General features: G+C 36.9%; 1 protein-coding gene across 2 annotated transcripts in view; it reads left to right on the plus strand.

The window, feature by feature from the left end:
* PPIP5K2 (diphosphoinositol pentakisphosphate kinase 2) overlaps positions 1–17,179 on the plus strand; it is a gene marked incomplete at its 3' end in the record, with an annotated part of 46,787 nt that overhangs the window by 13,107 nt on the left and 16,501 nt on the right. For both annotated transcript variants that reach the window (XM_080362878.1, XM_080362877.1), the window contains exons 8-20: positions 966–1,087; positions 2,436–2,537; positions 3,088–3,174; positions 4,103–4,178; positions 4,260–4,369; positions 5,317–5,402; positions 6,079–6,204; positions 6,298–6,419; positions 9,822–10,004; positions 11,972–12,113; positions 13,208–13,431; positions 14,953–15,080; positions 15,258–15,372. In XM_080362878.1, coding sequence (XP_080219004.1) covers positions 966–1,087; positions 2,436–2,537; positions 3,088–3,174; positions 4,103–4,178; positions 4,260–4,369; positions 5,317–5,402; positions 6,079–6,204; positions 6,298–6,419; positions 9,822–10,004; positions 11,972–12,113; positions 13,208–13,431; positions 14,953–15,080; positions 15,258–15,372 — 1,623 coding nt within the window. The remainder of the gene's footprint in view (positions 1–965; positions 1,088–2,435; positions 2,538–3,087; positions 3,175–4,102; positions 4,179–4,259; positions 4,370–5,316; positions 5,403–6,078; positions 6,205–6,297; positions 6,420–9,821; positions 10,005–11,971; positions 12,114–13,207; positions 13,432–14,952; positions 15,081–15,257; positions 15,373–17,179) is intronic.

Consider the following 17,179-nt stretch of genomic DNA (forward strand, 5'->3'; position numbering starts at 1 on the left):
GGTAATGGCTGCAGAACTCATAGGAAGGTTGAAAGTTGAACTTCCGCATCCACGTATTATTTTAAACTTCCTTTAATTCATTGAAAAGTTCTGGATGGGTTCTTTATGTTGCAAAGTTTCCTGAATTCACATGTTGTTGTTGCGCTTTGCTAGTCCACAGTGTATCTGTTCTATGCATTACATGTTCGCATATTTTTGTTAATGGTTTCTAGATTAGCAAAACACAATTTCAGTAGTTAAGTTTTTGTAACTTTTGTTACTTAGTGTTTACAGTGAACCCAAGTAAATATTAATTTGGTACTGACATGACTAGGTCCTTATTTGAAGTGTTTCATAGTTCCCATTTTTGTATAATTTTAAGATTCCTTTTTTCAAAATTTCATACAATCTCTTACCCTCCTTTCACCTGTCTCATTAAAAGACTGTCTTTCAGTCTGTCGTGTTACCCGTGTGTAACTATGGTGACATTCTAGAGCCTATAGGGTGTGAATCTCTCTTACCTAGCAAATGGGGCTTTGACATCTAAAAAAGTAATATGTTGAAATAACATCCAGTGTCTTGTACTACTAATGTCAACCTTATGTCAATGTCAAAACTATCCTGTCAAATTTAATTTTTGACAAAAAATGTTTTTATTTTGTCATTACTTGCCTGCCACCCTTAAAAACTATGTGTAGGGAGGAAACACTGTCAGAATGTGCACATGTGAACTTGACCTTTGATGCTGATACTGCTAGGTATATATAGGAAGGGTAATATCAAGTTGGGGGTATAAAGTTAAAAACAGGAAGATTTTTGCATGACATGGGCAAACCTAACATGAAACTGGCAAAAGGTACTAAGTATAAAGTCTGTTGTATTTTTGTCATGTTTTCAGATGAATAACATGTTACAATATGGTTTATTTAGAAAAAGCAATCGTAAGGAAGGTGATCAATGACTTGAACTTTTATTCTTAAAAACAGCAAACAGTTTGTGGCTTTGATTTGCTGCGTGCTAATGGACAGTCTTATGTCTGTGATGTGAATGGCTTCAGTTTTGTGAAAAACTCCATGAAATACTATGATGATTGTGCTAAGATACTGGGGTAAGAGTTTACTGATTTATTTCAGGAGTTTTGCCTATACACTGTGTTTTATGTGACTATAGTTTATGTACTACCTATCCCTTATTCCTAAATTAATTATTTAAAATGATAGATCACATAAGTCATTAAATTAAAAAATAAGATATTAAAAAGAGTCCTTAATCAATAAATAAATCCTAAAGAAATTCCCTATTCCTAAAGTAATCCAAAACATCTGAGTCTGAGTGTTTTGTGAACACTTAAAGCTAACTGAATACATATTTTGAAAGACAGATTAAGTTCTTCAAGGCAGTTGAAATTTTGTTTGAAGTAAAGAAGCAGCACTGGATGGTTATGCTTGCTGCTTTTTATATGTGCCCAAATTAATGTACATTGGTGTATACTTGTATACTTGTGGATTTCATACTGGTAAAACCAAACTGATTGGATTGTACTGATGAGATACGGCATGACTTTCTGCATTAACAAATGCTCTGGGATCTTATTTAAAGGAGGAAGAGCTAAGCTGAAGTCCTAGATAACAACTATAATCCTATTGTTTTAAGTCACTTTTTGAATTAGAATTGCAATTCTCAGATTAATTTTGATTTCTCTTTATTCAAATTGTTGTCACTGTTGAATTCTCTGTGAAAAGTTATCTCATGATTTTTCCTTATGCTTTATTCCTTAAGGTAATACACTGCGGTGCTAAGTAAGAGCAGATTTTTTTTTTTGAGCTTTTGAGAAATTAAATTTTGGCTTATCCGACTTTAAGATGCACAACTTTTTTCCTCAGTATTACTGTTTCTTATGTGGATATTAATCTGAAGCTCAGTATAGTTTGATGAAATACTTGGGAAATGGAACATTTAGAAACAGAGATTTAACAACCTCTGAAGGTGGAGGCAGTGTTATGTTGTAGTTATGACAAGAGACTTCACCTGTTTTTCCAGTTCTATCATGGAAACTTTTGAGAAATTATCACTAAAGTTACTCTGATGAGAATGGCTTTCAGTTAGGCTGTGGAGTCAGATATCTGAATATTTAAATGAACAAGACTAAATCATATGCAAGGAACTTTTTTAGGAACTGGAGTTCAAAAACTGAGATTTCTTAAAAATCCAGTGCCATTAGTCTGATGTTGTCTCTGTAGCAGTTGTAGTAGCTTTAAATGTCATTTAAGTAGGTTTTTATTATACAATTTAAAGAAAAAATATGCATCTAGAGACTCATAACCACTACTACTCTAAAAGCACATTGATAGAATGCATGTATCTATTATCTGTTTGCTTTGGAGTTGGTATGTGTTGTATAAGATGTGCTTTAAACTTAGTGTGTTGTTTTTTTTCTTTTTAACCCTATTTTTTAGAAATATCATCATGAGAGAACTTGCTCCCCAGTTTCAGATACCATGGTCGATTCCTTTGGAAGCCGAGGACATCCCTATTGTGCCAACCACCTCTGGAACAATGTAAGAAGATTGTAGTTACACCTGAATTGTGCAAACTCCTAATGTAACTTTTGTGTGAATTTTTTTTTCTCTTCACAAGGTGTGCCCTATGAACGCTTGTTTTTTGTGGTGAAAACAAGGAAGGAATCACAATTGCTATGCCAGCAATCAGAGTTTCTGACCCTTAGTCAAGCTGAGTATAGAACAGCAGATTTTCAAGTGTAGCATCTCTTATGCATAGCTTCCTTTCCTGCTAATCATTGTTCTAGCACCAACTTAATACACGCTTCTAATAAACATGCTCTCTCATTTAATGAAACCCAAGTCATTGTTTTAAGAACTACTTAAAATAGATGTTCTGTAGTTACCCAAGTCTCAAAACCAATATTTATATTTTTACCTTACATAATTTTCAGTTAACCTTATACTCTTGCATATCCTTCCATCACTTCTGTAGTTATGTCAGATAACTACGGCTTTGTCAATCATCTTGATTCGTGATGGTCTTAATATTAAATAAAAGATGCTGTTATATATCAAATGGTGAAATATAACTCTCTTGAAATTTCAGGATGGAGCTTAGATGTGTTATAGCTGTAATACGCCATGGGGACCGAACACCAAAACAAAAAATGAAAATGGAAGTAAAACATCAGAGGTAAGTAGAATCCTGGTAAAAATTAATTTGGATGCCTTAGAGCAGAGCTCACTTCTTGGGGGTGTGCAAGCAATGAACAGAGCAGGAAATGCATCATACAAGTTGGTTTTTGTTTTGTTTTGTTTGAAATCTAAGTTATGTCAAAGCTACTTAACAAGCACGCACCTCTCTTTCTAACAAGACTTGCAAATTACTTGTGCAGATTTCTTTCATCCTATGCTATGCCTTGTGAACAGTCCTGCTTGATCTTAATGAAAAAGCATTTTTCTCTATAGAAGTCTTTATTCAAAGTAAAGCAGCAGAGAATATTTGTGGTTCACCATTTCACCATGACTTCTTTTTTTCCTCTTTTTATCATAACTGTTTTTGTGTGTGCTGTCATCATACTACACCAGCTTTTTGTCTTTTAGATTTAGCAGAGTTTGGTGACTCTGAATTTCTGGTAGATGCTTTTATGTTAACATTAATAAAGGGCCTTACATGATTGGCCTGAAATTAGGTGCAATTTCAGTAAAAAGTAAGTATTTGTTTTGAGACAAGATTCTTGCATTCAAACATATGTGCTATAAATCTGTAGCACTGCTTATTTGGTATTTTTGGTCTCTACTTCTGTTCAGTATCATTCTTGAAGATTGACATAGCTGTATGTTCGAATATTATGTCATTTGATTTATAGAATATCTTCACCTTTATTTTTAACACTTGACAAGTCAGTAGGAGAACATTTTTAGTGCCCTTATTTACCTAATGTGTTGAAGACTTTTCTCAGGAAATAGGATTTGAATAAAGGTAGGTTTGACCTCCGTAGTGCAGGTTTTAACATGCTTTTCGAATAGTGTAAAGGTGCTTATGTCAAACCACTTTAAGTTTTAGAGCCACTTGTATTTTTACTTATTAACTGTGTTTTTTAATCACTATTCTTTTAAAGGTTTTTTGATCTCTTTGAAAAATGTGATGGATATAAATCTGGAAAACTAAAACTGAAAAAGCCAAAACAATTGCAGGCAAGTTTGTCTTTATTTTCTTGCTGTGGTGTTTTACAAGTAGAAAATTATTTAAGTACATCCTCTGTTTCCTTTCTTTAGGAAGTACTTGATATAGCAAGGCAACTCCTTGTAGAACTTGGGCAAAACAATGATTCTGAAATTGAAGAAAGTAAAGCAAAACTTGAACAGCTGAAGACTGTGTTAGAAATGTAAGTGTCTAATTCTCAGGCTTCGCAGCAACAAAGTTCTGTCAGCTATTTTGACTGTTTGACCAGTTGCTGCTTGGATTGCAATGGTTATCAATTATGTAATGATAAATTAACTCAAGCACAGCGGTTATCAAAAGAAAGGATGACGTGTTTGACTTCATGGAGGAGACCTGGGCCATCTCTCGGTTTTTTTTCCTTATCTTTTCAGTTGAACTTATTGCTTCATCTAATGTCTTTCTTTCATGTCTTTCTACATGAAAAAGTTACTTTCTTTGATCTCAAGTTTTATCTTGCATGCTTTTCAACCTAGAGTGTAGGGTCTGTGTCTTGCAGTGTATGACATCTTGAAATCTGATGGACCCAGTAAGATCTTTCACCACATGTACTGTCTACTTACAGCAAACTTGCAGGATTCCAAATAAATAATGCTTTGTATATTAAGCCTGAAATATTTAATAATTTACTAAGAATTAAAGAATTAAAAATTAAAAAAAAAAAAAGAAAAGAAAATTTAAAAACCCACAGCCTAAATCTTCAAGGTTTCTTAGAGATCTGCGATCTCAGGACTCTAAGTGGTATTAGATCTACACTGCCAGATCAGATTCTGGATACTGATAGGCACTTTTGTTGTGGATCTGAACAGATAAATTACTTGTGCAGTCTGCAAATGCTTTTTATAAATCAGTTTTCTGTTTAGTGTTGTCAAAAAAAGATATAGTATTTTCCGGTGTTTTATTATGGAATGGTCGATGCTTCTGTAGTCATTCTGTGCTTGCTGAATTAGGTTTGTTCTAAGCACTGCTTGAATAAATAGTGGTCAAATGCACAAATCAATGACCAGCATAGATTTATTATTTGCTGTTAGAGGAACATGGCAGATTTGGTCGAAAATATTTAAAATGTTTCTCTCTCTGTTCCTCTCTCACCTTCTCTGGTTCCTACTTCAGGTATGGGCATTTTTCAGGCATAAATCGCAAAGTTCAGTTAACGTATCTTCCTCATGGTTGCCCAAAGACTTCCAGTGAAGAGGAAGGTATTGTATTACTTTTGCAACTAATCACTGAATGTCATGTGTGTTTAAACAGTCATGGACTAGCAGTATAACGTCTTGACGTTAAGAAGAAGAATTATATTGTTTTGAATGAATATTTGTGTTGTTGGAAGATATACAGTCTCTCAATCTGCTGAATTGTACACCTAAGATTATGTAGTAGATTTGTGTTCTAACACTGCTTTTTTTGTAACAGAAAATTAGGGTAAAAAGAAGCTTCAGTGATTCACCCAAAATGGTGTTTTGGGGCCAGGATAAGAGAATCCTGTGCAACATTTGCTGTTATCTTTAAAACTTTTATAAGCTTTCTTGATCTTTGACCTGTGGTTGTTGACTGAAGTAACTCTAGGGTATTTAGAAACCAATTTGTTTTAATATTTCTTTCTCAGTCTACTTTTTGCTTCAAATTTCATGCTAAATATTCTTCACTCAATGTTTTCTATGTAATTTAGCTACTTCAGGTTTCCCTGTTTAAGTGTCCAATTCGTTCTCCCGTTCAATGTTTTCTTAATGTTAGAATGCTATTAAAGATTCATAATGTTGAAGAGATCCTTTACTGAAGCCCTGCATAGTCCAGATATTTTTGTTCATATGCATAAAAACACAAAAGATTTATAATATGCTTCACAATTAAATTCCTCTCTCTATGTACAATTAGATAGTAGAAGAAATGAGCCATCACTGCTGCTGGTTCTAAAATGGGGAGGAGAATTAACCCCTGCAGGCAGGGTTCAAGCAGAAGAGCTTGGAAGGGCTTTCAGGTGTATGTATCCAGGTGGACAAGGTAAAAAAAATAATAACAATTTTAAAAATGTGTTGAATGGCATAAATCCCCCTTGAAGATAATCCAGTGTAAAAATGAATGTTTGTTTGGTAGGAGATTATGCTGGATTTCCTGGATGTGGTTTACTTAGATTACATAGCACGTACCGACATGATCTCAAAATCTACGCTTCTGATGAGGGACGTGTTCAGATGACTGCAGCAGCTTTTGCAAAGGTAAAATGCAAAACTATATTTTCAATTTAAAAAATACTGATGTTCTCAAGTTTGCTTTTTCTTTTGCAGACTCGGGGAGATTTATGGTTTATTGGAGTCCACAGTGTATAATTTGGCTGTGTTTTAAAATAAACATATTTTCAAAAAGCATTTAGTTCAATGTGAAAAAGAATGCAATGTGCCAAGCGTTTGGAATTCTTTGAGCAGATGCAGACAGATTTTAATTATACAGCCCTGGCAATATACCTTAGTCCATTCCAGTGATAACCACCAAAATCATAGAATGGTTTGGGTTTGAACAGACTCTAAAGATGATCTAGTTCCAATCCTTCTGCCATAGGCAGGGGCATCTTCCACTAGATCAGATTGCTCAAGCTTCATCCAGCCTGGCCTTGAACACTTCCGGGGAGGCAACATCCTCTACTTCTCTGGGTAGCCTGTTCCAGTGTCTCACCACCCTCACCGTAAAGAATATCTAATCTGAATCTACCTTCTTTTAGTTTAAAAATGTTACCCCTTGCCGTATCACAAAAGGCCCTGCTAAAATGTTTGTCCCCATCTTTGTTATAAGCCCCTTTTAAGTACTGTAAGGCTGCTATAAGGTCTCCCTGGAACTTTCTCCAGGCTGAGCCTTTCCCCATAGGAGAGGTGCTCCAGCCCGTTGATCATCGTTGTGACCCTCCTCTGGACCTGCTCAAGCAGGTCGATGTTTTTCTTATGCTGGGAACCTCAGAGCTGGATGCCTCCAGGCCTCACGGGTGTGAGGTAAGGAGAAGAATCACCTCCCTTGACCTTCTGGTCATGCTTCTTTTGATGTAGATCAGAATGTGTTTGGCAACATTTTGAATTTGCACATTGCTTTTTTGTTTAGGGCTTACTTTCCTCAAATTTTGTCAGATTTCTGTGACAGACAGTGTGTGTGTTGGCTGAAGCACAGACATTAGAACTGATTTAAGATAATGTATTCATTTTACATGAGCAAAAATTGCAATTTTCAGTCACCTCAGTGATTTGGACTAGAAAATTTGGAGTTCGAAAGGCAACGCTTTTCATTGAAAGTATATTTCATTGATTTGTAACTATATAGAGGAAATTAGAGAGTTTGAAGCTATTACAAGTGTGGACTTAAATTACTTTGCATATATTTTAGTGGGAATTTGGACAGACTGTACATTCATGCTTTTTCTGAAGTAGTAGAAGGAGTTTCTTAAAATTATTACAGGAGACTTTTTACTTTGGGCCCATCAAAATAGATACCTAGTAAGATGTAGTAGCTATACTGCATCTTGGCACTTTATAGAAATACCTTTTTACATGTATCTTTGGTGTGAAAGTATAAAATTTTTGTGGTGATGTTTAAAAAGCATGAACTTTTTTTTTTTCATTACAAACATGAATTTATAGGATACATTAATGTAAAACACATAATTTGGAACTTCCTACATCTATAATGCTTGCCAAAGTATTCTTACCGCTCTTCATCCTAGACAAATTCTACTTCAGCTCCTGTTCCCAAACATCCCTTGGCATGCATCAATCTTCCACTTGTTAATAATATATTCACTTATTTCCTCATTTCAGTGATACAGATCTTTTAATTGTGTAAGAGGACACAGACAGTGCAAATGTTACATAAATACTTCTTAGGTGAATGAGTCTCAGTAATAATACAGAGTGATAGAGAGGTTTAGCTGTCAAGGAGCCTCCATAGGTCATCTGCTCCAGCTCCACAGAGTACAGAGCCAGTTTGGATGAGGTTGCTCAGAATCATTATCTGATCAAGTTCTGAGTATCTCTAGGAATGGAGACTCCACAGCGTCTCCGGGTTTTTAATTCCACCCATCATCTTCAGGTCATGTCTCTGTTCTTCCCAAGTAGCCCAGCCCTGCTTCCACCTTTTATATGTTCCTTTTTTGTTCATGCTGACCTTCTGCATGACTTTGCATGTGTCAGAGTGGACCACTCTTGTACTTTGAGGAAGTTGTCTTTGGAGATAATCCAGGTGTCTGAGGCACCTTTGTCCTTCAGGACATTCCTCCATAGGATTTCTTGAACAAGCTAAAGTCTGCTTGGGGATCTAATGCAATTATTTGTCTTGTTCACTTCTCCGAGGTTTTGTCATAATATCAGGTTTCAGCTACCAAGACTGCCAATAACCTCTACATTCCTGACACTTTTGAGTAGCAGGTCCAGGGGAATGCTCCTGCTTGATAGCTCATCAGTAACCTGTATCAAAGAATTGTCCTGGGTGTTTTTCAGGAATCTGGATTGCTTGTCCCCTGCAATATTGCCCATGCATGAGGTACCTAGGGCCTGTGGAAAACAGGGCCTGCAATCAGGAGGCTTTCTCCAGTTGTGTTAAGAAGGCTTCATATATTTCCCTTTTTAAATCAGGTGGTCTGTAGCAGAGGCCCACTATGATGTTGCCCTGTCCTTGTCCTCTGATCCTTACAAATATGATCTCAACTTGCTCATCACTGGTTTGAAAGCAAAGGTCCTGATGTTCAAGCTACTCCTTCTTATAGAGCCCAACTCTGCCTCCTTGTATTTCTGGCTTCCAAAAGACCTTGTATCTAGCTATAACAAAACTCCACTTGTGTGAACTATTCTACCACTTCTTTGTAATCTCAATAAACGTAAAGCTCTGGAGGTGTTCAAACTTCTTATTTCTCCTGTTTGTTTCCATGCTGCATGTTGGTGTAGAAGTTTTTCAGCCATCTGTCCTGCTTTCTCCTTGGACAGCAGGCTTGAGGAGATACCACCCAATTTAATTTCTTATCCCAGAACCCTTCTGTTGCCAGAGAAGTCACAAAAGTTTCCACTGTTCTCCATTTTAGAAGTCTCCATTTGCCTGTTGTTCAACTGCAGACTTTGATTGTCCTTCTGTGCCACACAGGGTTTGGGCTTTTGCCTCTACAGAGTCTCTGCAAAGATGCTCTCTCCCATTTGTCCTCCCAAATGCTACTCAGTTTGCTGACTTTTCCCATAGCTACTATCTGCTGACTCAATGCCTTGAGCAGAGCATGACCCCTGCAAGCCAGGCTGCTATTATTCTCAGGCTCAGAGAGAAAGTACCATGCACTCCCTGCAACCCAAGACCTGAACAGCTGTGGCCTCCCAGGAGCATTGTTGGCACCACTGAGATGCTAGGGTCACTTCAGCTCGTGCTGGGGAGCGTACTCTATAACATGTCACCGTCAGTGTTCCACCAGCTCTAGCAATCCTGCACACCAATGAGGTATTTTGGAGGCCACTGCTATGCAAACATGTGCATTGCCTGCAAATCTTGAACTTAAATTAGTGTGTGGGGTGTTCTTTGTGGGTTTGTTTGTTTGTTTTTTAAGTTACTCTTATATTCTCATGTTCATCTGTTTGCCTGAATAATTGTATTATTTGCTTCAGGGACTACTGGCCTTAGAAGGAGAGCTAACTCCTATTCTTGTCCAGATGGTAAAAAGCGCTAACATGAATGGTCTGTTGGACAGTGACAGTGATTCTTTAAGCAGCTGTCAGCATCGTGTTAAAGCAAGACTTCATGAAATTCTCCAGAGAGACAGAGAATTTACTGCTGATGATTACGATAAGGTTAGCATACGATTTGTTTCCTATGAAATGAAATAAATACCCATGCAAATTCTTTAGTGAAAGTAGTGAGCAGTGATTTTATCTGTCTATTTTGAAAATTTATTGTGTGCTTTCAAGGAGTTTGAACTACAAATTAAGGTGTACCAATTGCAATATTAGATATTTTGAGCTGTCATGCAATTTGAGTAGTCAGAATAGCTACATACTTTAAAACAGGAGTAGATAGGTACCTCATTTGTAAATATTTTTCACTGTTGCATTAAAAATATTTTAATTATTCAAGAAATGAAACTATATTGCTTAAACTTTCTGTAATCGTTACTTTGACAGTGTGTGGTATTACAAAATGTATTTCCTGCCTAATGCTGTTGTTTCAATATTTAATCTGCTACAAGGCCATTTTTAAACTCTAAGAATACTAAGATGCTGAAACCCAGTAGAATACTTTCCAATCAGTGAAGTGTCTCATTAACACATTAATTTAGTGCATGTTTATATAGTTTATGCTGAGTACAGAACAGACATGATTGCTCCTGGTTTTAAATGTAAGTAATGTTTGTTATTGTTAAGAAACTTCTTGCTCTTCCAATTACCCTTACACTGCCTGGTGTAACAACTAAATATAAGTCCTCAAATGAGATTTAAGCTTAAACTGCTGTTTTCTAAAAGTTATTAGGAGCAAATTATTGCAAAATAATTTTATTACCCTACATGTATACTCTATGTGGATTTTTGTAAACACATAGATCAAAAGTATCATCCAAACCACTGACAGCAGTGGACTCAGCAGTACTTGGAAAAAGTGAAAGGGTACAAGGATTTTTTTTCCTTTTCTTTTTGCAATATTTATATAATGGGATTTGGAAGGTGGCTGGAACTATATAGAGCACACTGTTCTAAGACAGTCACTGCAAGTGACTAATCTTTGAGATTATAAAGTGATAATAACTTTCTTGATTTGGTTTGTTTTTTTCTTTTTAACTTGTGATTTGGGAAAACAATATAAGAGTTTTTGCATGTGTGCCAGAGGACCTTTCCTACTGATTTACTTGGTCTTAATAGGGAGGTAGGAACTGCTTACTACTAGGTAGAGGGCAGTTTTCCATATCCAAATTATCCTATGCATTTGAAGAAGCTGGGAAAAGTGCAAATATGCATGTGTCTTGTGTACATAAATTATTACTTAATATCATTTGTTGCTTAATTTTGTATGCAGAAATTTCTGAAAAAATTAGGCTAAGCCTATCTTACATGGATATTGGCTGAATTGCTTTAGTGACACTCAACTTGGTGATAATTTGTAGCTTCTATAGTTTCTGTAATTAAGTCAGCCCTCAAGGACATCTTGTATATTCTTGATATTTGGCTTCTTTGTCCACTGTAGTCCTATAGAAACAAAACCTAAACCAAGAAAAGACAAACTTTTTTTAATATATCAGTTACTATTGCAAATCTGGTTCTTCCCTCCAGTTACCCTTCCAAGGAGGGTACTTTCTAGAAGAAAAAGTATTCTGTGAGGCATGTAGCCTAACAATAACATTTCTTACAGAATTTTTTGTAAACTTTTGAATACAATGGTTATTGAAGGAAGTTATGGAAAGCTGCTGCATACATAAATTTTTTTGCTACATACATACAAAGTCTTAAACATCTTTCCTATTTTCCTGTCTTAGAACAAAAGTTTCAGGAACTCCTGAAACTGCATGCATTTACTGTATAGAATTAGTTGGCCTATTACTTTCTCGACGCCTTAGAATCTCTAGTAAATCTTACTGCCTTTTAGTGTATTTTATCTTCTTAATGCCTCAAAGGAAGTAGACAATTGAAAAATTATTTCAAGAATTAATAGCAACCTACTAGAATGCTTTTTCTCCAATACTTGGAATCTTTCATATGTTCCATCTTCCTGGTTTTTTTCGAATGAAGTCAGTTTGTTTAGATAATTCTGTGTTTATCTTAAATGGCAGCTTACTCCATCTGGAAGCATCTCACTGATAAAATCAATGCAGGTTATTAAGAATCCTGTGAAGACATGTGACAAGGTCTATTCCTTAATCCAGAGTTTGACTTCTCAGATCAGGCAAAGAATGGAAGATCCAAAGTCTGCAGGTACTTAACCATTTTTGTAGTTATATTTGGTTTCTGTTGTTTACCTCTGAGAGAGAATCGTAGCATAACTTTTCTTCATTAAACTTGTTTTTAGCAGAACTTGAATCAACAATCATTTAGGGGATTTCACAGGCTGATTCCATATGCATAATTTTAGAGTAAAAAGCGGGAGGAACACATGGCCATATTTCAGCTAAGGGCTTTTTGTGGTGTTCGGAAGTTCAGGCTAGTCCTCAAATGTTTGCAGAAATTCTTGTCTTAATTATTTCAAAGTCAACAGTCCACAAAAGTAACGGGAAAAGCGGATGGTACTAAAGCTAAGTTACATAGGTACATTTTTATTACTTATGTGTCTTTGTTGAAGATCTGTTGCTTGCTGTATGATATGTATTAGTACTTCATAGAATACTGCTCCATATTAATGCTGGTGAACCAATGACCCAGGAAAACTAGATCTGTAAATGACCACAGGGAATTTTTGGTACTAGCTGAATACTGGAATAATTGCTGTCAGTGTTCTCTGCTGTGTATAGTATACAAATAGCTTCTGTTCTGAGGTTAGCAGTGCAATTGTCACCTGCATATAGTAGCAGGGGGTTTTGTCTATTTGCTCTAATCTCCTGTCATGCAATGGGGATAATCCATCCTTTCTGCAGATCTCTTGCCTCTTGCTGTTAACACATGCAAGAGAGAGAGACAAATGGGATATGTGGTCTGTTCTAAAACATACATGTTGACCTACTTCTCTTCCTCCCTCCTAGAATTTTCTTACAGCTTTTTTTGGTTGCTTTTTTTTTTTAATATATGAACTTTGATGTAGGATACTTTATTCTTGGTGCCGTAGTTTTGCTTAAAGGGCCAGCGGTGCATTTCTGCAGCAAAGCTTTCTACTATCTTGATGTAATCATGTAATTGTGATGCTTTCAGCAGTAAAATTAGCCATAGGCATGTCTGTTCCCTCTTAGAAGTAATGCAGTTTACTTATTTCATTCATTTTATCCCTCTGTATTCAACTGTTACTACTGTGTCATTAAAATTTCCCTTTTGTTCCTTGTGTGATCTTGGTTACTTATATGATGTATGTGTCCATCCAGATATTCAGCTGTACCACAGTGAAACATTAGAACTGATGCTGCGCAGGTGGGCCAAACTGGAAAAGGACTTTAAAACAAAAAATGGAAGATATGATATTAGCAAAATTCCTGATATTTACGACTGTATAAAATATGATGTGCAGCACAATGGCTCCTTAAAATTAGAAAACACAATGGAATTATACAGGCTTTCAAAGGCTTTAGCTGACATAGTGATCCCTCAGGTAAGCATTTTGAGTTATTAAATAGGATAAATTGTAGAAGAAATGCTTTTCACATTTTGTGAAAATGTCTACTCCTGTCTTTTCTATTGAGGGTTCCTGTATTTTGCAGTAATAGAAGCCTTTAATGTTACCTCCTGTGTTTTGGTTTCAAGCCGATTATTTTTTATAAGAAAAACTTGTTTCATAATTCATTAAGCTGTGTTCAAAGTTAATTTCTCTAGCAATTTAAGATGTGAACATATCTGCTTCCCTTACTGCAGTGTATTAAAATGGTTCATCTCAGTTATTCATCATAGATTTAAGTGGAGCCTCTGTGAACAACTGTGTATTCTGAAATTGCATTTAATTTCAGTCTTCCTGCTTTTAGAGATTTGATTTTCAGACTCTTTGCAAATGACATTTTTAATCCTAATTTGTCTAATTTCAGTTGTTTTAAGCAATTTAAATTTAAAAAGACCTTTCTGCCAAGTTTCATAGAATTTCAGGCCAGCAGACAAGTTAAACTTCCATACAAGAGGAGTTATACTCCTGTTAGCTTTAAAATGTTGTAGGCTACAGAACATTAAATTGCTTTGTGATAACACGACGGAACAGACTAAATGTTTCTCCAAGTGTCCCTGCAGTTACAGAGCATTGTTGTAGGAGAGATATTATCTGTATCATATGCAGTGAGAAACTTCTTCCTCTCCCCATCTCTCTAACTCCCTTGTACAAAAAGAGCAGTAATACTAAGTATGTGTTGTGTTATGTGGGCCTCTTAAGCTTAAATTTTTAATAGTGTTACATAAGAGTAAGTAAAAATTAGGACACATGGAGGAGGAAGAAAAATTTTTAAAAATGTGATAAGCCTACATACTGCAAGGAAAAAGTGCTTATGTTCATTTCTGGTGTGACTGGAAGACGCATCATAATGATGCGAGCACTTTCATATTGTGCAGCACAGAGTATGAAGCTTTTGGAAGAGCAGATTTTTAAATATTGTAAATGCTGTAACAGATATAGTACTTTCCAGTTGTATTTAACTACCATTTCAATATTATTTGAGGTGAATAGGATATCTTCTGTTTACCCCAACCTAAGATAGACGTATTAAATATATAATATGCCTGTGTCTCTTTATTGACTGGTTTACTGGTTTGGGGTTTTTTGTGTGGGTTTTTTTTTTTTTAAGTTACTTGAAATCAGTTGACATGAAATGCATCATAGATGTCTAAATCCAGGGCAGGGATGAGGAATAATTCCCACATGTTTTGCTTAAGAAAAAGAGCATCATACCAGAGGGTGAATCCACTTTTGTGGTTTAACTAGTGAATTAAAAACTCTGTCAAATTAAACAGCAAAAAGGCATACCCTTGTTACTTGAAGGGATACCAGTAATCATACATAATAAAAACGTTACACAAAACAGTTTGCAGCCAGAGTAAACTAATAGATTACTAATTGGTTTTAATAGACAAGCTTTCAATTAGAAGGCCTTTTAATCTTTAACTGAATTTTAAAAGTCATTTTCTTCTTACACAGGAATATGGTATTTCTAAGGCTGAGAAACTAGAGATTGCCAAAGGTTACTGCACTCCTCTAGTTAGAAAAATCCGTTCTGACCTTCAGAGAACTCAAGATGATGATACTGTAAATAAGCTTCACCCTCTGTAAGTTTTTTACATTGTTACATTACTTTCCTAATGGAGATATTCCGTAGCTTTCATATTGAAGATATCTTACTAGCTCGTAGTACTTTAAGAAGTACGATTTATTTATTTGCTGACTGCTATTTCTAAAATAGGGACACAACTCATTATGATCTAATAAGGTTCTTTTATTTCAAGTTACTCCAGGGGTGTTATGTCCCCTGAACGCCATGTTCGTACACGGCTGTATTTCACCAGCGAGAGTCATGTCCACTCCCTGTTATCCACACTTCGTTATGGTGCCTTATGTGATGTAAGTTGAACACTTTTTCTATTGAAGTTCTGATATTTTGAGGAACCAAAAGGCTTCTTTCTTACTAAATTTATAACAATTGAAAGCTTAACTCTCTTAAGTGGCTTTGAAATTTATTGCACCTTTTCAAACATTAGATTTCCTATTATATATGTAAAGACATATTTCAAATTACTGTTGTGCACACCGGTGGAAATCAGCATGCCCTTTGAAGTAATGCTGAGTTCCATGTGAAAGAGAACAAAAAATGTTTCTATAAATACATCCACAACAAAAGGAGGGCTAAGGATAATCCCTGTTCTCCGATGGATGTTGGGGTAAAGGTAGTGACAGAGGATGATTGTTAGGCTGAGGTGCTAAATGCCTTCTTTGCCTCAGTCTTTAACAGTAAGACCAGGTTTGCCTCAGGTACACAGCCCTTTGAGCCAGAAGACAGGGACAGAGAGCAGAATGAAGACCCAGTAATCCCAGGGGCCTGTAGTAGTGACCTGCTACACCACTTAGACACCCATGGGTCTATGGGGCCAGTTGGGATCCATGCAAGGGTACTTGAGGAAGCTGGCGGAGGTGCTCACCAAGCCACTTTCAATTACTTATCAGCAGTATTGCCTTACCAACTTCTCAGTTGACTGGAAGCTGGCAAATGTGATGCCCATCTACAAGAAGGGTTGGAAGAAGTATCTGTGTGATTCCAGGCCTGTCAGTCTGAACTCAGTACTGAGGAAGGTCATGGAACAGATGATCCTGAGTGCCATCACGTGGCACAAGACAACCAAGCAATCAGGCCCAGTCAGCATGGGCTTATGAAAGGCATGTTCTGCTTGACCAGCCTCATCTCTTTCTATGACAAGGTGAACTGCTTAGCGGATGAGGGAAAGGCTGTGGATGTTGTGTACTTAGACTTTAGCAAAGCCTGTGAAACCATATCCCACAGCATTCTTCTGCAGAAGCTGGCAGATCATGGATTAGACTGGCATACTCTTTGCTGGCTAAAGAACTGTCTGGATGGCTGGGTCCAAATAGTTGTGGTGAATGGATTCAAATTGAGTTTGCAGCCAGTCACAAGTGGTGTTCTCCAAAGCTCAGTATTGGGGCCAGTTCTGTTTAATCTCTTTAATCTGGATGAGGGGACTGAGCGCACCCTCAGTAAGTTTGCAGTTGACACCGAGCTGAATGAGAGTGTTGATCTGCTGGAGAGTAGGAAGGCCATACAGAGGAATCTGGCCTGCCTGGATCATTAGGCTGAAGCAGTTTTATGAGGTTCAACAAGGCCAATTGTTGGGTCCTATACTTGGGTCACAACAACCCTAGGCAGTGCTACAGGCTTGGCAAAGACTGGCTGGAAAGCTGCCTGGCAGAAAAGAACTTAGTGGGTATTGGTGGACAGCAGGCTGCACATGAGCCAGCAGTGTGCTGAGGTGCCCAAGAAGGCCAACAGCATTCTGGCTTCTCTAGGAATAGTGTCACCACCAAGACTAGGCAAGTGATTGTCACCCTGTACTCAGTGCTTTCAAGACACCACCTTGAATAGTCTGCTCAGTTTTGGGTGCCTCTCTGCAAGAAAGACATTGAGGTACTGGAGAGAGTTCAGAGAAGGGCAATGAAGCTGGTGAAGGGTCTGGAGCACAAGTCTTATGAGGAGCATCTGAGGGAGCTGGGTTTGTTTAGCCTGGAGAAAAGAGACTGAGAGGAAACCTTATTGCTGTCTACAACTATCTGACAGGAGGTTGTAGCGTGGAGGGTGTTGGTCTCTTTTCCCAAGTAGGAAGCAATAGGACAAGAGGAAATGGCCTCAAGTTGTGTCAGG

This window comes from Nesoenas mayeri (genome assembly GCF_963082525.1).
Source record: "Nesoenas mayeri genome assembly, chromosome: Z".
Taxonomy (NCBI): Eukaryota; Metazoa; Chordata; class Aves; order Columbiformes; family Columbidae; genus Nesoenas; species Nesoenas mayeri.